This window comes from Cygnus olor, chromosome 5 (genome assembly GCF_009769625.2).
Source record: "Cygnus olor isolate bCygOlo1 chromosome 5, bCygOlo1.pri.v2, whole genome shotgun sequence".
Lineage (NCBI taxonomy): Eukaryota > Metazoa > Chordata > Aves > Anseriformes > Anatidae > Cygnus > Cygnus olor.
Genome location: NC_049173.1, coordinates 62,589,358 through 62,613,604, shown reverse-complemented (window position 1 = coordinate 62,613,604; position 24,247 = coordinate 62,589,358). Strand labels below are relative to the sequence as shown.

General features: G+C 35.5%; 3 protein-coding genes across 6 annotated transcripts in view; 2 read left to right on the top strand and 1 right to left on the bottom strand.

The window, feature by feature from the left end:
* PDE3B (phosphodiesterase 3B) overlaps positions 1–7,896 on the top strand; it is a 93,101-nt gene extending 85,205 nt beyond the window's left edge. Inside the window, exons 15-18 of one of the 3 annotated variants that reach the window (XR_005820567.1) lie at positions 1,328–1,574; positions 1,911–2,436; positions 3,193–3,268; positions 5,208–7,896. Coding sequence is in view for 2 of the 3 variants with exons in the window: in XM_040559626.1 (XP_040415560.1) it covers positions 1,328–1,574; positions 1,911–2,140 (477 nt within the window). In the remaining variant the exon portion in view is untranslated. Of the gene's footprint in view, positions 1–1,327; positions 1,575–1,910; positions 3,137–3,192; positions 3,269–5,207 lie in introns of those variants that run through there. The other 2 variants (XM_040559626.1, XM_040559627.1) reach the window with 2 other exon arrangements.
* Positions 7,897–11,836: 3,940 nt separating this feature from the next.
* On the bottom strand, positions 11,837–22,490 carry LOC121071396 (vitamin D 25-hydroxylase). The gene is made up of 6 exons (XM_040559628.1): positions 22,381–22,490; positions 21,086–21,231; positions 20,228–20,369; positions 18,030–18,662; positions 14,780–15,109; positions 11,837–13,829 (listed from the first exon to the last, which is right to left on the bottom strand). Exons 3-6 carry the CDS (start codon positions 20,232–20,234, stop codon positions 13,654–13,656), a joined length of 1,146 nt encoding a protein of 381 aa, XP_040415562.1. The 5' UTR covers positions 20,235–20,369; positions 21,086–21,231; positions 22,381–22,490; the 3' UTR covers positions 11,837–13,653.
* LOC121071398 (calcitonin) overlaps positions 21,864–24,247 on the top strand; it is an 18,311-nt gene continuing 15,927 nt past the window's right edge. Inside the window, exons 1-2 of one of the 2 annotated variants that reach the window (XM_040559636.1) lie at positions 21,864–22,075; positions 23,416–23,573. In XM_040559636.1, the coding sequence (XP_040415570.1) occupies positions 23,473–23,573 (101 nt within the window). In that variant the 5' untranslated portion in view covers positions 21,864–22,075; positions 23,416–23,472. The remainder of the gene's footprint in view (positions 22,076–23,415; positions 23,574–24,247) is intronic. The other variant, XM_040559635.1, reaches the window with a different exon arrangement.

The window sequence follows — 24,247 nt, the reverse complement described above, 5'->3', positions numbered from 1 at the left end:
AATATTATTCCTTGTCTTAAATCTTCAGGTAAAGTATTTCCATCTTCTCTTTCTGAATACTGACAAGTTATTTTTATGCTTAGCATACTAACATAATCTTTTACTTCCTATCGTCTTAGAAGCTTGAAAAAAAATTCCCTACTAATGTTGTCCATTTTTCAGATATTAGTTTTGTTCATTCCCCACCTCTTCCTTTAGGTTGATACTGATAAACTAAAATAACTTCCACTTTGGTAAGTTAAGTTAACAGGAACGTTTCCATGTCAAAGAATATTATGGAATCCACAAGACTGGAAATGTATATTCAATGAATCCATAGTGCTGAGGCAGAAGACATTAAAACATTCAAAACCAAATATTAAATATATGCATTAGTAATTAGCATTATTAAAATGTAAATAAATGTTTACAGTGGAACTTTCATAAATAATCCTATTGTTAATAACTCAAAGTCTGAAAATTTGGTGTCTATTTTTACATCTAGAACTTCTATAAGTTCTAGATATCCCAAGTATCTAGATATCCCCCAAATATATCTTACAACATTCCTACTCTGTTATTTTTCTGTAGTCAATTTCCTGGGGGATTCACTATTATAAGACAACAACCAGGGATTTAAAAATATCTTTCAGACTAGGAAAATACAAGTAAACCATAAAAACTCTTAGGAGATTTAAGTTTTTACTCAGTACCTGAAGTGCTTACACCTAGTATTCTGAAAGTTATTCCTTTAGGAAAAAAAAAATTCAAACAATCAGGTCCCACAGAAATGCTAAGACAAGTTATTATAAATCAGAGCAACTGCTCAGATTTTTCTTCTCTCATTTATAAAAATAAATATATATGTATATAATATGTATATATTTATATATATGTAATTTATATTGGATGTTGTGGTTCCTTTCAATCTGCCCCGTGCTTTTGGGTGAAGCCATTCACCGGAATGCCTTACTCTATCTGATTACTTTCCCATTTTCTCTGTTCATCAGCTCAGCAGCTGAAGTCAAATTTCTGCCTACCCTGAAGCTATCCTGTAAAGGCAGAGGAATAGCAGTCCCAGTAGAACTAGATCTTCATCCATGCAAAGGGTATCTTGCAGCAAAGCTGAAGGGAGGATTATGATCTGTGCAAGTCTGAAAATGTCTTCATTTTTATTTTTTATTATTATTTGTCCTGATTACATTTTCATTCATTTAGTCTATATTATTATTGCCTTTGACAAATAGATACAATCCACTTAATGTGTATTTGGTTCCTTAAAGTTAATCTTTAAAAATTGAATTTAATTTTTTGAGAAGTTCTGTATTTTTTTTCCTTTCTTTTTCAGGGTGATGAGGAAGCAAGTCTTGGATTACCTATAAGTCCCTTCATGGATCGCTCTTCTCCACAGCTTGCAAAACTGCAAGAATCTTTCATCACTCACATAGTTGGCCCCCTTTGTAATTCCTATAACGCAGCTGGGTTGCTTCCAGGGCAATGGGTTGATGAAGAGGAGGATGCAGAAAGTAATGAAGATGATGATGGAGCACAGTCGGAGAGTGATGATGAGGAAATAGAAGACGATCTTATTTTAAGTAAGTTTCTGTATTTGAATTGCGCACACACTTTTTTTATTTAATAGATTCAGGAATAACAATGATGGTTGAAATTGTGGAGTTCAAATATTGTAGATTTTGTGATTATTCACCTTAATTTTTACTCATAATAATTTTTTTGTTAATATCAGGAGACTTGCAACTAAAAAAAAAGTCATCGCTATACTTTTCCGTGTCACTGTTCAAATATTCTGAATAAAAATCTGTGTTTTTTCTCAAATTTACATCTCTCTTTCAACGTGGCATTTTATCTGTATGTATAAAATGTAATTACTTTGAATCCCAAAAAATCAATTAATGCTTTTAATTTTTCAGAAGCTCAAAGAAGAAAAGGTAGACGACGAATATTTTGCCAGCTAATACACCATCTAAGTGAAAATCACAAAATATGGAAGAAAGTGATTGAAGAAGAAGAAAAAAATAAAGCTGAAGGAGCTAAACTGCTGACTGAGAACTCATCTTTACCTCAAGCAGATGAAATTCAGGTTATTGAGGAAGCTGATGAAGAAGATGAACGACAGCTAGGAGAAGAAAAGACATGCTGAGAAAACTTCAGTCATGTCCATTACGAGGATAGAAAGCTGATATATATCTATATCTATTTTCACTGTGTTGACTTTAGCCTAACACAGTTCACTTAAAATTGAAAGGCCTTAATACTGTGAGAGGATTCTTTCTACTCCAGTGGAATCCCTATGCACTTTTGCCACACAGAATACGAAACTTTATTCAAAGATTGAGTATTGTATACCCTGATGCAAAGTTCTTTATGCCTTAGTTGGTATAAAATATTCTGATATAACGCTGCCTTGCTGAAAAAGGAACTCCTATTTTCCTTGAGGTACCTGCAATTTTTAAAAACATTCAGTGACTTTAGTTACCAAAGTGGCAAGAACTTTTTGCTAACAAGGAAATGTTGGATGAATTCTAATATTGTAATGAGTTGCGTATTTCATGTTGTTTTTGAACATGAATAAGACAAAGTCTGTGCTTGTATGAAAACCATGTTACTGTTGCAGTGCAAGCCTGTTGTGGGGTGTCTACTTAGTGCAATAGTGTGCTTAATGTAGTCATCTCAGAGCAACTGTTCAAGGACGGTGACATAAATGCTAAATTCTGGTATTTGTGGTTTAAAAAAAAAAAAGAAAAAAATCAGGTGCATCTATTTCTGATGCTTTTTATTCTTGTGCATAATCTGATGTTTTATTTTTGCAGAAAATATTCAGGTTTGCAGTGGGTGTTCATGATAATTCATTGAATATAAGGCCATTATCTGTTGCCTTGTTGTTTTGTGGTAGAACATTTAAAAAATCTGTTCAGCTACTTAAATTATTAAGGGATTTTATTCTCTAGTTAAAATGTTATATTTCCTGCCCTTTCTCAGGTTCCTGTTTAAAAACAAATCAACCACACAATAGATTTTATCTTGCACCGATTTCTGGTATTAAATTTTAAAGTAATAAGATCGTATTTCATTTATTCTTTGTATGTAAAACTTTAGGAGAATTAAAGATTTTTTTTTAAAAAAAGATACAAATTATTGTTTCAAAATGGCTAGTGTATTTTAATGGGTCCCACATCTTTTCTTTTATCACAGACATAGCTTATATTGCCTCCAAGTGTGATGTACATCCTGAAATATACATATGGAAAGCAGAATGTGAAAACTTCATGTAAGGCCTAATAGTAAGATAAATATCACTGTACTATATTACACTTTAGATAATTTAGGTTTTAAATAAGCTTAGACAATCCAAACACATATATTTTTAGAAACACTACCATTGGAGATCTGATTGCGAAAATAAAAATAAATAAATTAGGCTGCAAGTGCATAATCACCTTATGCAAGCCACAAATAAAGCTAGCTTTAAAAGTGCATCTTTTAATACTAAACACATACATGCTGTGCTGTTGAATGGAATTAAAAAAAAGGCACACATGTTCAAGTTGCTAAATGTATTCTAGCATATTTTTGTTTACATTTTTATTAGTTCACTTGAAAAAGAGGTAGCATTCCTAAGATAACATTGTGTAAATTCTATTGCACTATTTTACACAATTGAATTTCTCTTTTGCTCTTGGGTCAGTTTAAATAACTGAGAAAGATATATTTTTTTTCTATTTTCCACTAATTAGCTTTTTGTGGATCGACTTATAAGACCACTGAATTGTGCTTTTGCTATTTTATATAATCAGTGCCAAATTCCACTTTGCTGCCATTATTACTATCACTGCATTTTTTTGTAACATGAGCAGTGTTAAAAACAGATATTTCTGTCATTAATGAAATATTGCACTATTGAATGCGAATGTAGAGCTTAGTGATACGATTTAGTGGAGGACTTGTTAGTGTTAGGTCAGAGGTTGGACTAGATGGTCTTGGAGGTCTCTTCCAACCTAGATGATTCTGTGATTCTGTGAAGCTCACTTATCACTCCCTTGTATTTTACATTTGGTGCTCATATATTTCCTAACAAATCATGAAGACTACAGAAATTATGCTTGTTTCAATATGCTATGTTCTCAGTGTTTTGTGGTTAGTTTGCGTTTTCATGTTAAAAAAAAAAAAGGGGGGGGGGCACATTAATACTATTTAGTTTCATTCTTGCTTTTACTGACAAAAGAATGCAGATGTGCTTGTTTAAAGTTATAGTTACGGTATTTTACATGGCAGTTTTCTATTTAGTTTCCTTTTAAAAGGAGCATTATTAAAAAGTATTATAAAGAGAGAATAAGAAGGTAGAAATAACATTATCTTTTACTAAAGCATTGACAGTAATTATATCTGGTGACAACATTGCCAGCAACTTTATCTCAGGTTTCCATTATATTCTTTAGAAATACGGAAGATGTTTTTAAATTTAGAAAAAAAAATAAAAACCCTCGGTGTTTATTAAACTATTAATAGGTATAAAATATTATGCCTACTTTCAATTAGGTATTTTCAAGTTACAATATCTTGCTTCAATGTTTAGTTGTGAATGTATTCAAGAGCACCTTGAAATGTCTTATTTATGCATACGTAATATGTGACTTATCGTTTCCCTAGGAGCAAATGTCACCAAAGGTTTGTTCAGGGCACGTTTGTTGAAGTGGATGTAGCTTTAACTGAGGCACCTTAATCTTTCAAAAATGTCAATGGAGGGTCATTTGAATGTTGATTGAGCTGTCGTCAACAATAAGGTATATATCCATATAAGACAGATCACTCTCATTCTGGTAACAGACCATTGAGAAAAAATTACAACTAATTTAATCTGTGATCATGCTTCAATTCACAGCCACCAAGGGATGCTAAGCAGCACAAGAAAGCACACAAAAGAACACGTTTTAAAATATTTTCCTGAAGCAACACTCCTTACTTGTTTTGTAAGGAAGTAGGCTAAATTAGCCTACACTGAATTTTATGCTTCTAGTGTAGATAAACATTTAATGGATAATATTCTCAGTTTTAAGTGAAGTCTTCACATCTTTTCTGTCAAGACAGTCTCCCACCTCCTTGTTGCCCTCTTTTGCAATGTAGATTGGATTACTTGCTCCCATGCATACAGTGCATACAGAACTAAACTACTGAGTTTGTTTCCTGTAAAGAGCCAATTCCCTCTACAGCTCTGGAGACCTCTGAATGTCATGGTGGTACTAAATAACCAGAGTCAAAATCAACTTGGATCCTCTTCCCATAAATTATTCACAGCACATTCAGATGGTGAGTCTAGGATTCAAAATGGAAGGACAGGTGTAACATTACTTCAGGTAAGTTCAAGTTTACAAAGTTTGAGTAAATCTCGATTTGCTATATGCATAAAACAATTTTTTCTGTGTACTTCTTGCATTCAACTTCCTAAAAAAAGGGATCAACTGGAGGAGAGTTCTGTCAGGTAACAAAAGTATATTGTACTGAGAAAAATAATTTATTTGCTCTTCTTTCAACCTCCCTTTTTATTTTAAGTGAAAAGGAAGGGAATATTCTCATAGGCATTGAGACTGACAGACATTTGTCTGTCAAACACAAACAATGACAGGTGAATCAACAAAAGGTGTTAGCAGGATTTGAGAGCTCACTTCTAGCTCTGGTGCTTCCTCCTGGGTACTTATAGATGAAGGCTGGTTTATGATTCTTCTAAAAGTATACAAAGAATTTGAAGTAAACCAATCGGGAACCGAAACTCCAGGGGCAGTACTTTCCCTTTTGTCCAAAAACGTTTGAAAAAATGTGAGAGGTGCAGAATTGAAGTGTCATTTGCTGATGAGTCTGAGATCAGGAATCCCAGCCTGTGGTACTTGAATCACAGTAAAAGGATAGAATTAGCTTAGGTGATGAAAATTAGGAAAGGAGAAATAGGCATGACATAAATATAATTACACATGCACATGATACATTCTTATATGGAAGAGAGACAGAGTTTATAATTTCAAGTCAGTTCATTGTCTTCAAAAAAAAAAAATATGGAAACAGGATATCTTTTGATATGTCATGGTAATTTTCATTGTTATTAAACAATACAAATCATACTGCTAATAAAAATACAACTATCATAACTCAAATGATGCAAGTTTAAGAAAATTGATTTTTTCTGTGACAAATAAATGTTAATATGTTTAAAAATGTGTAGACAAACATGAACTTGATCAAATAAGGTATAAAAATATGATCAAGGCAGTGTTTTATTTTAATTATTTTTAATTTTATTATATATATAATTTTCCTACAGCTTTCCTCAGAATTGGTTTTGGACAACTTGCTTCCTCATGTCTGTGCAAAGGCAAATGAGGTGATCAATTGCTTTCATTTTTGCATTGAGGAATTTTCCTTCTGATATCTCCAGAATTAAAACTTTATCTTGCTATGATAATCATACTGTGACTTTTCAGAGATGAAGCTGGCAAAAAAACACAATTGTTAGTTAAGACTAGCTATATCTATATGTATTTAATAGAGTCACAAGCAATTAATATATATTTTTTTCCTGTTAAATGAGAAAATAATGGCTTGTATTTCTGAGAAAACAGGAAGGAAAGTTTATGGAAACATAAACAAAAGCTAAGCTACTATAGGATAAACACTCCAGTGTACTTGAGTTGAAAGTTATCCTCCTGACATAGTATATATACTCCGCACCCTTATGAATCCAGCAGATGTATAACCCTTAAAGACATTTGCGTATATATACGTAACTCTTAACAGAGCAATCTGTCTTAATGGTTTTGTTGTCCATTTTTACTCTCATTTCTCTAAGACACTTCTGGTTTGCACTTGAAATAATACTTCTGGTTGGTCTTTTGTTATCTTTAATACTCTAAAACAATAGAGTAACTAGCAATTGCTTGTTTTGTTAATGACAGCATTAAGCTAAATAAAATTGTCCCAGTAAAGAAAAAGCTGTTTTTCTTGGGTACTGAGATTTAAAAGTCTGTCCAGAAAATGACTAACTTTAAATGCTATGTTGTGATATATGCAGAATACTGAATAATGAAAGTTTAATGCACCTAAGGGATTGACACTTGGTTCTGTGTGATACTACAACCACACTTTAAAAAAGGGTACGTCATGATCAGAAATGTTTGACTGGAAGGCTTCTTTTGGAATCTGTACACTAAGAGTCATCTTTTGATTTCTGTACTGCAAGAGATCATAGGTGATAGCAACTGGTGTCTATGATAGGTTCTACTACCTGGCACAATATTACTATCTGGCAGAACATTAATACGTGTGAAACCTAAGAGTTAAAAGCTTATACAGAGCAGAAATTTTGTCTTGTGGTTTGCCTGAGGTTTCAGAAAAATAGAAATAGAAATGCTTAACATTAAAATAACAGAGCCTTTAAATAATGAGGTGGCATAGTGTTTCAAATGATTCCTATCATTCACCTTGTGATTTGTCCATCTTATAAGTACCTTGCCAAAAAACAGGTGATGATTCACTCCTGACTCATCTCTCCAGATCAGCAGAACCCTTTGCACCTTGGATGAGATCAAAGTCTTTTCATTTTACTTATAAAACAAGGACTAATGCTCCGCTTAAGATATATGTATTATACCAAAAATCCAAAAGGTAAGCTTAATATTGCTTATAGCAAGTGAGGAGCAGACTGCTTTCAAACTCATTTGTCACCATGCCAGTTAGCCGTGAAAACTTACTCCTGTGTGGTCATTCTGACAGACTTCTGTGTCTTTTATCATGACATAGATCCTGCTAGTGTTAATTAATCTCTGTGGTATTGTTCATTTATCTGATTCATATGCTAACAAAGGTTCCTCTCAGAGAAGTGAATAAAGAAGCACTCCTATTTATCTTCGAGAATGGATTTATAATCATTCTGTTCTATTCAGTGTACATAAGGAATTACCAAAGTACTGTTTCTAATTTCATATGTCACACCCCAGGAAAAGTATGTCCATTAGACAGACTGCTGAATTCCAATACAGATAAGTGTGACTGATCAGAAACACAGAAGACGTCCTAAAGAGAGAGGAGAATGATTAAATGAATTCAAGAGATTTTTCTGAGTCTAGAAAAAATCAGACAAGTAATTATATCCAGTTTTATAAGGCTGCTTCAAAGAGCAAAGCAATCAGAATAATGTTTTCAGTGTTCATAGTGTTTAGGACAAGTAGTAACAACTTTAAATTGCAGGAAGGAAGATTCAGGCTAAACACTGCTCATTGTCTAAGGATTGAGAGTGTGATTCACTGAGAGAGATTACCTTAGTGTACAAAGGACGTCTTATAAAGTCTGATAAAGTCTGATAAACAGCTCTGAGAAAAAATATATTGCCTGGGTCAGATAAGCAAACTGTATAGCTTACTGACTTTATTTCTGGACCTATATACTAAATACTAGGACTAGAAACGGGATCTCATATGAATCACTTTAAAGACTAATAAGAAAATGTGCACAATCTTAGAAATTTGACGTACAAAATTCAATATTTGACAAATACAAATTCAAAAAACGGGAATTGGAAGTGTCTACTGAATCAGTGGAACTGTCTATTAATTTTGACTGTACTTTGAAAGAGAAATATTATAGTTTCATACAATGTAAAATATAATAGGAGAAGATATGGATTCCTTGAGGATCTTTAAAAAAACAACTCTTATGCTCCCACAACGAACAATTAAATGAACTTCCTTACCTATATAGACACAAGATGGCTCATAATTACCTAGGTTTTTCCTGGAAAAATTAGACCAATTCAGTTCTGCTGTGGCGCATGCTCACCACAAGCATTATTTTAACTGAGTTTATTGTGCAAGTTGAAGACAACCAAAGGGCATTTGGACTCCCTAAAATGGAATGTGTGTAAAGAAAGTAAACTTTAGAGTAACTGGAATTCTTTAAGGTGTTTTATCCATAGTGATTCTATTACTTCATTTGCATTCCTTATTGATAAGAAATCCTACCTGCATTACCTATATTGGTGAAGGACCTGAACAATATTTGAGTCATATTTATTGCCTCATTTTAGTAAGAGCATAAGAGTATTCAGTGTGGACCCTGTTGTCTAGATACTAGCAGTGGGGTTAATGTGGTTAAGCATACTAACAAATTAACTGTCATGTAAAAAGGTCTTTATATATAGTAATATATATATAAAGTAACATATATGTAATGTATATATGTAATCTTTTTTCGTGTTTTTGACAAGTCATAGTTTATACAAATTAAGGATATTTCTTTTAAGATTTTCAGTACTAGCCTCGACAAGCAAGTCAGCAGTTAAAAACAGCAAGGGAAGAATAGTAACTGTATTGTGTTTTCTGTTATATTACTATAGGCTGTTATAAATCACATGTAAAATTTTGGGCAAGCAGCCATCTGCTGCAGTAATAGTAAACTATTGGATTAGATTGCACATTCCTGATTTGCTCCATTATTGTAATAGATTTAATCTATTTGTAATGTTACTTATTCAGAAGAACGTAGCAAACGTAATGTCTCCTGAATTCTGGCAGTCTTCCTAAGAAATGACCACTGTGAGTATGGGTTCTGCCTAATTCTAATCACATTGACATCAAGATAGTTGACAGCCTTCAGAAATATCTAAAAGGATAAACCTAGAAATGGAACAATCTAGTGATCCTCAAATTGTATGAAGGACAGAATAAGGTGTAATTTTTCCAGAAGTTTAATTTGATCTTGATTAGACAAAGGCTTTGAATTATGAAGCCCAATGCCTAAACAACACCTCAGATATCTAATTGCTATGAAAATCCATGTCTGTACCTTTACAGACCAATTTATACTGAGAATTTATCCTCGCTGTGCAGACAACCACAGAATCCAGTTATGACATACCAAATCAAGAAAAGGTTTGCTTGATATGTAAACTCAGGCTGCTTTAACACTTGAATAACTAGTAGAAATATGGAATTCAGAATGAACAGTACACTTTAAAAAGGTGATGATTGAGATGGGAGACTATTGTGACCTTATATAGTTTACACCTCATGCTGAAGGCAATTCAAATTATAAGCAGAGATCAAGAGAAATGTCTGATAACTGATTTTAAAATTTCTGTAACTGTCCAGGGATATCCTCACTGTTAGTTATATACCCAATTCTTCATCTACAGCAGTTTCAATGTATTCGCCTGCTTCCTAGCTCAAAGATATTTTAGCTTGACTTCTCTTTCTGTTCTTTTTTTGCTAACTGAAGAGATCTTTTATCAACTTTTTCTCTCTGAATAGATAGCTGTAGACTGTAATCAGGTCACTTACTCATGTGTTCAATAAATGAAGCAAATGAATTGTCTTGAATGTATGACTAGCCAATATGTTCTACAGTACATTTCTGTGGTGTATATTCTGGAAACATGCTTGAGCCTCCAATTTATCCATAAGCTGTCAAACAGTGCCCATGTATCACCAAGTCTGAAATAATAAATCGTGCTGATTTGGAACCATATTGGCTTGGACATAGTGCTACCCTCATATGATCACATAGTATTTGGTCAGCTCATAAATAAGTAGAAGTACCTTGCAGCAAGCCAGAATATACAGCATAAGCACATTCTTAGTTATTCTTACAGTTTTATAGGAATACAACCACATTTTAAACGCTCCTTTAAATATAGACAACAGATCAGGACAGTATTTGAGGAACGCTTGTGCCAGCACCAAATAATATGTGGCTTCTGTATCCTCACTCAATATTCTGTCAACACAAGATCTTTTGGCTGCAGAGTTAAAAAGTGCACGTTTACCAATCCACCATGAATCCGAACCTCTTTTAAGAATTACAGCTTTACAATATGGATTACACCGTAAGGTATGAAATACAGCAAATTGACAGTGGAGTAAGTGATAGAAACAGAACCTAGAATCAGCAAAGTTGAAGGATTAGGAGTCCTTAATGGGTATGTACATTTGAACATGATATGAACAACAACAGAACATAACCCCAAAACAATACCCACCAAGCCCTTTCAGTAATACTGATAATTCCTTAAAGGGAATAATGGAAATATTAAGAATGCAACAATGCTGGTAAAAATGATGAAAAGATAAACTATGCAGGAAGTACTTGGTCTGTATTTGGGAAAAAAATCAAGCAATGTATTTTTAACACAAAATAAATGCTTTAATCCCAAAAGAATGATAAATAGCAGGCAGTTATGCTACTTATTTCCACTCTAAAACTTTCACTGGGGAATTCTCAGCACCTAGCTGTTTACCCATGTTCATTACAATTCAATCTTGGTATGATGGCGAAATACCAGAGGACTGGAAAAACTAATATGTCAATATTTCAAACGACTAAATTGGATCAGTAGGATAATTCTAAGATATCTGAGGGAAAACAATGAAAAAAGTTGATACTGAATGAGACATAACTAATGTTGTTATAGAGAAGACAGTTTGTCAGATGTATTTGATTGTTTGAATGAGACTGTAAATTGGCAGATAATCATAATAGTTTGGATCAATATTCTAAGGCTTTTTAAGGTATTTTGATTTAGAAACCAGAATGGCATATAATCAATACAGTTCTCATTAAATGGATTTAAGACCAGCCAAGAATTATTTCTCAAAGTAAGGGAAAAGGCAATTATCACTGGCCAGCTGTGTTTTCAGTGTAGCCCTACAAGTACCACCTCTTGATTATTTTTTAACCCCTCCCCCCTTCAATTTAGATTATTTGAAACATGTTTTAAACAAATGTCAAGTAGCAAAACTCTAGCTGTGAGTGGGTATCAGAATTCCCATGAGTCCAGAAATGTAGCTCTGAAAACTCCTTTTTCCGTTCCATTTTTCTTCATGCTAAAGGGACCTACGTTTTGTAGATCCCACTATTTTTACATAAACATTTCAGAAGTACCCACCATCTACTTACGCTGACAACAGAAAAGTCTCAATTTTAACAGTATTAAGAACCTCAGCAGCTGTCTCATTCCTATACACCCTGTATGCCAAAATCTTAGGAGCAGATTATTTGCAACTTTCATGGTGTGCCAAACGCACAGCAATAAGGCTGACATCTCTCTTCTTTTTTTTTTTTCTTTAGAAATCTTTTATCTCTACAGAAAAGCAGTTGGTCAGCAAGAGGATTTGATAGTCTTCCTTCCCTCTTCAGAGCACCAGAAATATGCATTTCAGATGATCTCTGTGGGACACGTGAGTCTGACTACCCTCTGACAGGGTAAGTAATTTAATTTGGACCTGCTGCATCTTAAGTCAACAGACTATTATATAAGTGGACTGTCATTACCTCTATTTGACCTTTCTCTTTTGTTATCTCCAAAGAAAGGAAATAATTCTGCTCAGTATAAGCCAAAAACATGAAGTGAGAAGAAAAATGACAAATTCCTGCCTTTGAACTTTTCCACAGCTCCGACTCAAAGCAAAAGCTGCATAAACAGCAAGCCTAATACTCAGCCATGTCCATAAATAGCTGTTTGCTCAGTGTGTGTTTTTTAATGAACTCTATTTTGAAGTCCCACTACTCCCCACACAATGCAGACTTGTGCACCATATTCAGAGTATCAGGTTCTCCTGTAGGGCCTGTGTTCTAAGTTTATGTCTACCAATAACCATAAAGCAATAGCTGTCAAGCAGAATCAAAAATGAGGCTGGTAGAAATAGTTTTTGGGCTTACAGCTTGTGCTTAAAATCCATTTAAATATTTGTTTCTCCTTACCCTACTCTATTGCCCGCCCCCCCCCCAAAAAGTCTCTTTTCTTGTCAGTCTCATTAGCAGCTTATTTTCTTGACTTATAGCATAGCTGCATGTGACACTGGTAACACAAACACTCTTTTCTAGACTACTTAGGAAGAACTTAATGATTACATAATGCGTTGTGTTGGGAAGCAATGGAGGACCCGTGTCTGGAAATGCAATAAACTGGCAAAGAAGATTGCTGTAACTGTCATGAGCATGGGAATAATGGAACACTTTGTGTATGTTACTAAATGAGAAGCAAGCCATAAAAGATCTTAAACGTGAATTCATGCGGTTATCTGACTTGCTAGAAAATGAAGACCAACTAGGAAGATTGGGCAAGGAGAAGTAATGATTAAAATGTTTTGTCAATTTGTTCGTCAAGGCTGGAAATAATATATTTTTTAAAATTACATACAGTTAAATAGATATCTTTAAAACCTTTTTAGCTATGTAAATTTAATGGAGAATTATAAAGAACTGCTTTGCTGGAATAATGTGTATGGGATTTCTACAGATAAATCACGGCATAAAAAATTTTGAGCAATATACTCCATGTTTATAAAAATATCCTCTCAAATAAAATAGCTTGCAAAGAAATATTTAAAAGCTGAAACAGAAGCTATTTTCAAAAAAAATAATTATGGACTGAAAACATCAACTTTAAACACAGGATGTGCTGTATGATTTTGCTTTTTTTTGTTTTGTTTTGTTTTTTATATATATGAAAACCAAGTAAAAAAAAAAAACATAAACTTGTGCACAAATAACCACAGTTTAAGTTCTTAAATTTTTTGTTCTTCCAACATGAATACATTTAGACATAGAAGGCAAGTGATTCCTCAGCTGCAACTTGGAGCATTTTATTCCACCTGACAGTCCAGATACTTCTCTTCATCGTCTTTCTGCACAAATGAGGTATGGCTGTGGTTGTAATGTCATGCCTAACCTCGGTTTGAGATCTGGAATCACACCATGAGGAAAACACAAATGAAATCGTTGTAGCAACGAAGTGAAAAACAAAAACATTTCCATTCGAGCTAGCTGTTCTCCAAGACAATGTCTTCTTCCTGGATTGGAAAAAAAGTTTTTGAAAAAAAAATTTTAAAATTCATTAAATAATTACATTTTCACTCATGAATAAGAATGGTCATTTCTGTTCTAAGGGAAATAGTGGTTTTGGAAGACAGATGAATGGATAACAAAACCTAGAAGTAATAAGGTAGAATAACCAAAACAAACAAAAACAAACAAACAAACAAACAAAAACCCTCCAAAACCATAATAAAATATGCAATAAAGATATAATTCATTACATCTAACTTTGGCCATGTATAAGTTGTGCATCTAGTCCAAGAGAATTGTCTTGGCTCCTTTTATTTCTTGGAGAAAGAGTATCTCAGATAGTAAAGTAAGTAATCCTCTACACAGGGTATGTCTTTCTATGGACTGCAGAGGTAGGCAGTAAGCTTAGACTAAACAAGTAATTTTTAGGTTGCTAATTATATGTGAGGTAAATTTGCCCTTTAGAGGCACCATATGATGCCTATAAAGATAATTTAGGACTCCAAGAATATTTCCTTGGGGCAGAATGCAGTGCTATAATCTGACCCCCAAGGTAGTTTGGAATAATATCTGCAATTTCTGGTGATGACCAAAGTGCTGAAATTTGAAAACTGGATGTGTAAATTGCCTGTATGTAATGAATTCAGCAGCAAGTGACTATCTGCATTAATCATGTAACAAAGAGCATTTAGGTACTACAATGATATGATGTATATAGACTCCTCAGATGAGGATACTATGCAGTCTCTTTTGTTAGTTTATATAATAATACGGATATTATTCAAAAATCTGCTTTGTCCAGAATGCATTATATTGAATATATCTTTAAAATAGCTGTTTCATCAGAACTGTGGACATTTTATATCATGCTGTCCATTCCTGATTAATTGCTATCAATTCCATGTTGTACATTCCTAGATTTGTGAAAAGGAACAGTTGAAGCAACGGCTCATACCTAGTGAAAAAGGAACAAATGCATCTTTCTTGACAAACTGCCCACTGCTGTCCAAAAACCTCTCAGGAAAAAACACTTCTGGGTTGCTCCAGTATTTTTCATCAAAATGTACAGAGTAGAGGTTTGTAATGACTGTAGTGCCTTCAGGAATAGAGTAACCACGCACGACAGTATCTTTAGAAGTTGCATGAAAAATACCTAGCGGAACTATGTTACAGAATCTTAGAACTTCATGTAGAACAGCCTCAGTGTATGGCATTTTACATTTCTCTTCTAAAGAAGGCATTTTGTTTGGGCCGATGACTAAATCGATTTCTTTTTGAACTTGCCCTGTTAGGAAAAGGAATAAAAGCATGTTGTTTATTGAATAATATTCTGCATATTTTCTAGCTTAAAAACATACTTTTAAAACAATACTGAAACATGAAATATCTTATACAAAATATAGTAGCTTATAAGCATTTAGACTCTTGTTTTCTTCCTCCACCTAGTAGGAATTCTTATTAGCATATATACCAGTAATCTTCATTTAAAGAGCAACTATTAAAAACTGAAAACATGCTCTGACATACTCTTTTCACTTGAGTATACTTTTATTTCTGGAGCTCTTCAAAATGAAGGAAACAAGCATGACACTGCAAAGATAATGTACTTTAAGTACCTGAGTGGACACAAATAACACTGAAATTACCTACTTAAGATTTCATTTGTATAATTCTGCTGATTCTTTGAAATTGTCATAGTGTAAAGTCATTTACTCTTGAAATGAAAATCTCTCATTGTAGCGTATCAGGTAAGAGGGACAGCTATAGCTAGATTCTGAATTTAACTGAAAAGGAACAAATTCAATCAGTCTCTGTTTTTAAGCTATTTTAAAAATTAACTTCACAGGCATAAGATCATTATTTAAATCATCTCAAAGGTGTCCAGACCTTCTCTTTTTTTTTTTTTCCCTGATACACCTTTTTTTGTTAAAACTGTCAAACAGCTCCTAACTAAAACAAAACTGATTTTTTTCTTTTTATTTACAGTTCATGTGGGATTGATAGTAAAAATCTGGGAAATTACAGAAAAATTCTACCAGAATGACCAGGTTCTTCAACATGAAGTGACAACATTTCACATAAAAATAAAAAGATGAGAAGCAGCTTAGTGAAAGTACGTTCTGTAATGCAGTGATGTATTGGTGTACATTGTAAAAAGGTAATAGCAATTTTTATTTTTATCCAGGTGAACTGAATTTGAATCCCGAATCAGTAACTTTATACCATAAGATCTGGAATCAGAAGATTATTTTAGGTAAGTGGATCTCTACAAAACTCCAATGCTATAGGAGACAAAACTAAGTTTTCCTGATCTCTATTGAATAAGTATCTTGGTCAGCTCTTAATAGAGGAGTAAGGATGTTCTTAGTTAATCTTATCCTATCGATTACTTATGACACTTGATATACTTTCTTTTCAGCTAAATATAGAGAATTTATATATGCAACCTAAAACTTAAGTATCTTTAATCAGATTATATATTTTTTTAATTTTATTGAATGTTTTTTCTTTTTTTTTTGGTAGACTTTCTAGTTGTACTACTATCAAGCATAAAGATGAATCAGTGGAACTCAGAAGCATATAAGCAATATTTTTTTTAGACCCTTCTGTTTTAAAACCTCTGAAGTATGCTTCTTGTTTAAAAGTAGCAATCTTAGTTTTAAGCTCCCACAAAATAATATTAGTTGTACTCAGTGAACTGAAAGTAGGTATTTCTCCTTAGAATGTCTATCAAAGTTTTTACAAAACACATTTCAGTTCTGCTACAGCTTACTTTTAATCCTAAACTAGAAGACGAAATTTGCCTGATTTTTAATCTTTAACAAGTTACCTCATGTTCAATGAATTAATCAGCTAACTAAAATCATTGAACAAATGAAAATAAGAAAATATGTAAGAAATTATGGCTGTCAGAAGACATTGAGAACACTTTAGTTCTACTTAAGCAAATATTTTAACCAGCTCAGTGAATATGAAACCAAAAACAATTATCGTAACAGCAATAAAAAATCTTTGGCATCAATTTTCTATATTTAATCTGAATGCTTTTTACTGTTTATTGAATGTCAGGTCTTGACATATGTTTTTATTATTACATATCTTAATTTTCAATGTTTTTTAAATAGAGCTGTATTTGCCTTAAATATAAAAGTTTATCTAATTTAAAAAGAATAATTATGTTTTGTCCACTTGATTTAAATTAAAAAGATATATATTATATAGCTGAGAAAATCAGAAAGTGCAGTTATATACCGACTACCATGAGAAGAAAACATGATCTTTCATTTATAATGATATCTGGTTCCTATGCAGAACTTAATAGCCTTATAGACATGGGTAGTGTTTTCATCCCTAATCTAAAATAATGGTGTTCATATTGATGTTAGAGCAATATTATTTGGTCAAAGTATAAATAGTAACTTTCCAAGTTTGAGTCATCTATGCTGCTTTTTCTCCAAATACTGAAAGTCCCTACTTGAACTTAGCACGTCTAAGATTTTGATAGGAAAAGCAAAACTGTAAGCAGTGAAACAAGAAGTGTTACTACTCACTTCTAATATCCAAACTTCTACACAAAGTGTCTGGGCTGATACTCAAACATCTAGTGCTGCCTTACTTCAGAATGTCTGTAACATATCTTATATTTTTGAAATGTTTTTTTTCTTTCTTCTAGAAGTATAAATATACATGTCTGTGATACCTAAATCTATTTTGAGTGGAGGCACTTAAGGATAAATGAAATTGTACCTAAGCAATTATCCAAAACATTTTTGCTGATACTTTTCCATTTTATTTATTTAGTTTATTATTTTTATACATATTTGCATTTTTTTTATTATTTTACTACATACAGCTAGTGCACCTGCCAACCAATATTAAGCACCATAATGCTAAATTTAAATATATTAGAAATAATTTATGGAAAAAAAATCAAAGCTCCTTAAAAAGTTTTAAAACAAAATTTAATAATATTCTAAGATACTATCATCAATACTATCAATGCTTCACTTTGATATCTTCATCCGCAAATAAAATCAGCTTTTCACATCTGTCCATAGCATATTTGGAAAATGAAGTACAGTATATACAGTATATACAAACCTTCCTTTTTAGTTACAAGTATGGATAACTTCACTATTTTGAAAAAGCATTTTAAATTGGCAATAGGAAAGTGTATCAGTTCCTCAAAATATCAGCATTCTTACCTTGAATGTTTGGATAAAGAGCCATAAATAACACTGCCCATCTTAAAACATTTGTTGTGGTTTCTGTCCCAGCTATGATGAGTTCTCCAACAGAGAAAATTAAGTTTTCTCTTGAATATGTAGATTCTGGATCATTTTCATTGCAGTCCATCTCATCTAAATATGCATCTACAAAATGTCGAGGTGACTGAGGCTTCCTATTTTCAGAGACACGTTCAATAAGCTCATGAAGAAAGTCATAGACTTCAGCTGCATTTTTAAACAGCTGCTGGTGTTTCCCAAATGGCAAGATACCAATCCACGGAAAAGCATTATATAAAAATACAGAAGCGCTAGCAGCTAATTCAATATTTTCACTAAAAATCTCAATCATGTGCTGAAATTCAGTATCTTCATATGTAAAACGTTCTCCAAAAATAATCAGATTAGTAATGTTTGAAACGGCATTTGTTATCAAGTGCTTAAGATCAAATGGTCTGCCTTTGTATGTATCAATGGCATCAAGAAAAAACACAGATTCTTCAGAAATTTTGTGTTCAAAGGACCTTTGACCATATCCAAAAATTCGAAAGGTATTTACAGCTAATTTGCGATGTTCTGTCCATCCTCTGCCATATTTACTGTTCAGTAAGCCTGAAAAAATATTTTGACACAGTATTTTATGCAATGCTTTATTTTTCCCCCATAAGATGATAAAATTATTTAACATATCAATCCACTCTAAGAGTATATTACTATTGATAGAATGAGCCATTAAGTGATTACTGAAACAATCTCTCTGCCTCAAAGTTGAATTAAATTTGCCTAAGCTACTCCTGACAAACATTTGCCTAACCTATCCAAGCAGGCTAACAGACATCGTATCCTTATGTAGAGGCACATCTGATCAGTTTGGAAACGTGTTTATGAAAATTTGGACTAAGATAGAACAGTTGCTATGGGTACTTCCACACAGCAAAATGCAATGCAACTATAATGTCAACAGGTACAGCAAGAGTATTTTGATATCCATAAAGACAAAAAAACATTTTAGCAATCAAAACACAAGCCCTTCTGGGACATAACACGTATACTAACATGTAGTAAAGCCCATATCTTCCTTTCTTCACTGAAGTTGTCACTCACTTATTATTAAAGTAGCATATCCTATAAACAAAAGTTAAGAAGTGAAATTGGTAATAAAAAAATCAAAAAGATCCTTCCTATTAGGCTTGAATTCAAATACTGAATACTTTCAAAGCTGTCTCTTATCAGAGTTGTAAAGGTCACAGTACTTCTCCACATCTCAGGGAGGTATAAAAAGTGTCACTGGGAGCTGGGACTGTCAGCCTGCTTCTGACAAACATCTTTGAAGTCAAAACAGCTCCTCAATGTTAATTAAGATACTCAAGTTAAACACAGTAAAGTTAATTAAGCACTCTAAGCAAAGAAAAAAAAAAGAATACTGAACCAAGGAAGGAACAGGGTACAATTTTTAATGATGTGGCTGAAATCTGTGTAATGCAAAGTAAAAGAAGTATTGCAAAACAGATGTTACAAAGCCAAGCATAAAAGACAGAAAACAAAACAAACAAACAAAAAAACCAGAATTGAATCACCAAGGAGAAATACTGACCTATTTAACCACAGAATTTAAGTTTCTGCTGCAGCTCTTAAACTCCTCAAATTCCTGAAGTTCCTCATACAACTTTATTTGAATGTTAGAGGCCCATCTAATATAGATCTTCTTAATAGGAAGGCCACAGAAATCATATTTGCCTACTTAAAAGGCCCAAATCTACACAAAAGACAAGATGTAACAAAATACGTTCCTCAAAGTTCATACTAAACAATTCGAAGAGTTCTAAGTATAGCTACTTCAGAAGATGTTTTCACTACTCATAGCCAAATATGAAACTAAGAGATGCTTCAAACTCAGGATCACCAGGAACAAAGAAAATGGCTCAGCAACTGATAGTAATTGAGTGGGGAGGGGAGAGCATGGAGACAAAAAATGAAACACATGTTGCTATGGAATTTAGTCCAAGAATGACAATCCTTTCCAAATATCTTTAAAAAAGCATTAAGTATTTCATGAAAGGAGATTTAAACAAACAAAGTAGAGAAAACAGCTAATGCAAATGTTTTATGTGATCATAAACACTAATCAAAACTAATGGACAAAAACGGCATTTCTGTTTGAAGACACTGGCACTTACCTCCCATGTTTGTCAACTTCTTAAACAAGGGAAGAGATGGTCTATCTGCAAAAATTTCGCTTTGATGAACAAGGCATTCTTTTACTGCATCGTAGCCATTCAGCACAATAGCAGATATACCACCCAGATCAAGACTGAAAATCTTTGGAGAAAAAAAGAAAAAAATAATAAATGCTATTACAAGCAAATCTTAAGAACAAATAACAAAAGCAAGCAAAACAACTAATGAAAAAGTGAAACAATGTTAAACTTCAATGGAAAATACAATCTTCATAAATATAATAATAACTTCAGTAGGGCATATAGGTAACCAGAGAGTTCTACTAGTGATACAATAGTGGCATCACAGAGTTTGTTGTGAGCTAGTTTATTCTGTCAAACGATATAGTAAATTAGCCCACACTACACTCTGCTTCGCAGTGCACCTAATGTGATGAGACCTCCAAAGTAAGGACCGGGGATGCTTTTATATAGTCATTACAAAAATGTGAGTCAGGTACCACAATGCATATATTTCAGAAAAAAAAATTATTTTCCCCTAACTTTAGTAGGCATAAGGTGTATCTTTTATAGAAGATCTAGAAATAAAATATTTGTATTGGCTACTTCCTTAATTTGGTGAGACTATTTCCACAGAAGGGAGGAAAGTCTCACTGTTGTTAGCTTTTTCTCCTCCCTTCCTTAGTAAAGGTAAATTCCAGTGCTTAATTTGGTTATGGACGTTGTGACTGAAGCTACAAGTTGTTATCGCAAAGACTTCCATCACTCTGCAGTGGCAGATGTAGAAGTGGTGTCAGTTGTGAAAACAACCAAGCTGCGCCTAGTCCCTTCTGTCTCTGAAACTGGACACCAGCTTACTTTGCACAGGCTCCCCAAGACCCGTCAGATGACAGATGTGAGAGCCATGATGACAGCCAACAAATGATAGCATAGCCCAGCTAGTCCCATCTCCTGTTTCCAGAAGTGGTCAGCACTAGATGCTTTGGAGAAAGATGCAATACATCCTGCGGAAGGCACATACAGGATAAACAAAATGAAAAATTTATCCTATGGTTCAAAAAACTTAAAATGAGGCTAAACTCTGAAGACAAAAATTCTATAACCCTTTCCATATTTTTCTGAGCATTGTAAGTCCCATATTTTTTGCCTTCACAAATCCTTATTTTTTCTTTATCTCAGCACTGTTGGACACCATTATATGAAGAATTAATGAGCGTTAGTCTAGTTATGCATTCTGTGAAGATATGCATTTCCCTATTTCCTTTTAGCAAACTTGAATTTTTCACTGTTGCAAATGCTCTTTTTATGTGACAAGAAGAAACTCGTTGTATACTTCTTGAGAGCATTTGTCATTTTTGCATACTGTAGTCATAGTTTATTTATTATTCTTCCTAGAATATAAAATGTCATTTTAAAAAAGATCATTTTGTTGATCTTTTTCAGAGCTCCCCATATCCTGATCTGCCTCCTTCAAGTGCCCCCAAATTCTGCAGGATCTTTGGTGACAGCAGGTGAACAGAACTGCAGGCAGCACTTCAGGCAAGTGGAAACCTGAACTTATTTTATGATATATTTTCCTTCCTATTTCTAATCCATTCATGTGAATGTTTTCCTTGAAACACATTCACTTTTTTTTCTCCTATTGCCAAAACAAAAGAAAGAAATGGAGATGCCCCTATCCTTTTGTTTCTGCCATTGATGTCCTGATAGGATATCCACTTTGGTTTTTTTATGAAGCGTGTAAGAATAGACTGGTTGCTTGAAACTGGCCAATGAAAGGAAACAGCTGAGAAATAACTAAGTGCGGGGAAAACAAAGAACCCCCCCGTGTATGCACACAAACCGTCTGTAAGTAAATATCCAACTATCCCCCTAGAGGCCCTTTAAAGCAGCGCCTTTCCAGCGCAAAGGCTGCGCTCCCCCAGCGCCTGCCCCTGCCCGTCCCCGTGAAGGCTGCAGCGTGCCCCGCCGGGGATGCTCCCAGGGCCGCCCGGCGCCGCCGCTGCCCGCCAGGGGGAGCAGCGCTCCCGTCCCGCAGCCCGGCTCCTCCTGCGGCCGCAGCGCGGCCAGAACGCCCCGGCGCCGCGCTGCCCCGCTCCCTGTCCCCGGCCCCGGCCCCGGCCCGGCAGGCGGAGCCGGCGCCTGCCCGGTACCTGCCCGTGGATGTGGCTCTGCCGCCGCATGTAGACGTGCGGCTGCTCCGCGCCCAGGGCGTGGATGTTGCCGATGAGGGGCAGCCCCGCGGGACCGGGCGGGAAGCCGGGCGGCCGCCGCTGCTTCAGCAGCTGCCGCACCACCAGCGCGGCCAGCAGCGCCAGCGGCACCAGCAGCAGCAGCAGCGGCGGCACCAGCCGGCCGCCGCCCCCCGCCCCCGGCCCCGCGTCCCCCGTCGCCGCCGCCGGCCGCATCGCGCCGCTTCCTCCTGCCGCGGCCCGGCCCCGGCCCGTCCCGCCGCCCCATTGGGCTGATTGGCCCGCGGCGGCTCCGCCTGCCGCGTCAGCCGGGGCCGGGCGCGGAGCGGGGTTACCCGGGGGGTGGCTTGGAGGAGGCGGGTGGGTGGCTGCGGTCCCGGCGTGGTGTGCGCCCGAGTGAGATGGAAGTGCCCGTACTGCGCGAGAGTGCCTCCGTGCGCACACCTGGGACAGCAAAACCGCTCATTTGGCTCCGGGGAAGCAAAATCCCGCGGTCGGGGGGTGTCTTCCCCCCCGAGGCTGGCAGCCGCCTCGGAGGCAGCTGCGCGCTGGGGGAAGCCCCCCGGTACCTAACGGGCCAGCGCGATTGCTGCTCAGCAGGACCATACCTTGGGAAAAGGGGGCTGGAAGAGCTCGGGATCACTTACTGCAGAGCTAAGAAAGCAAACCCGCCATGAAATGTAACAGCCTGCCCAGAGAGTTTATAGAAAACTCCACTTCGTTTCCACTCGCGCTGATTTTCCTATTCCATCACTGCGACTTTACACTGGCAGTAAATCTTAGGCACAACAGAAGGATTACTGCCCTGTTATAATTTCTATACCGTGTGTTTCCAGCTCGATCTTTCTTTTTTCTTCTTTTAGTTTCTTTTTGTAGATTTGTAAGAATTCTAAAATCTAAAGTGATAAAGAATGTATACCCATGTACTTAATTACATTCATAACATTACAGATCAAATGCGCTATGTACTTGATAACCTAACTATTAGATGCTCAGTATGCTTCTGTGATGGGACATTCTGCTTCGAACGTGGCACTCATGACCTGAGAGTACATGGCACGAAGGCTGAGGAGGGCCCCATATGTTGCTCAGAAGGCAGATGATGAAGAAATCAAACATAGCAAAGGCCATTGCTTTGAGGGCACAGAGAGGAGGTAAGAGCTGTGGCTGACATGGGGAACAAGGAGGGGAGCTGGGAAGTGACCAAGTGCAGCATTTTGGCTGCAAGACATCTGCGAGGCTTTGGGGCAATCAGACTGACTACCTAGGTACTTGCTGAATAGGGCACAACACTATAAAGTCTAATAGGAGAACAAGATTCAAAGAGAGTCCTTGCTCATAATTGCCTGGGATGGGCAGATTGAGAAGGAAGGATAAATGTCACTTAGGTACTACAGAACAATATGCCAGTAACTTTTATTGAAGGTTAAGTGCAGCAATGCTGATCCAGTTTTCTCAGCCAGAGTTGCTGATGCCTGTGTGTTGTCATGCGCTGAAGGCTGGTGTGGGGGTTTGACCGAAGTCTGTGCTGGTTTCCCTGGGTCAGTGCAGTGAAAGACTCTGATTTTTGGGTAAATCTTCATGCAATGAGAAGTCAGTTCCACAGGCCTCAGCACCTTTCTCAGCCCTATCTGTAAAATGCCTGTAAAATGTTTATTAATGACAGCCTTCCATACCAGAATCTCATCCAGTTTCTCATGATACAAAGTGGCTTGACTACTGTTGGAAATTTATTTTTTCATTCCACTTATTCATTCATCCTTTTTTTTTCAATATGATAGTGCCTGGTGTCTTGAATTATTTTGGCCATACCTGCAAAAATGTCAGC

Coding starts and splice junctions, on each gene's coding strand:
- LOC121071396 (XM_040559628.1), bottom strand. Junction 15,110..18,029: donor TCTTTATCCAAACATTCAAG/GTAAGAATGCTG, acceptor TTTTCCTAACAG/GGCAAGTTCAAAAAGAAATC. Junction 13,830..14,779: donor ATTTGTTCCTTTTTCACTAG/GTATGAGCCGTT, acceptor TTTCCAATCCAG/GAAGAAGACATTGTCTTGGA.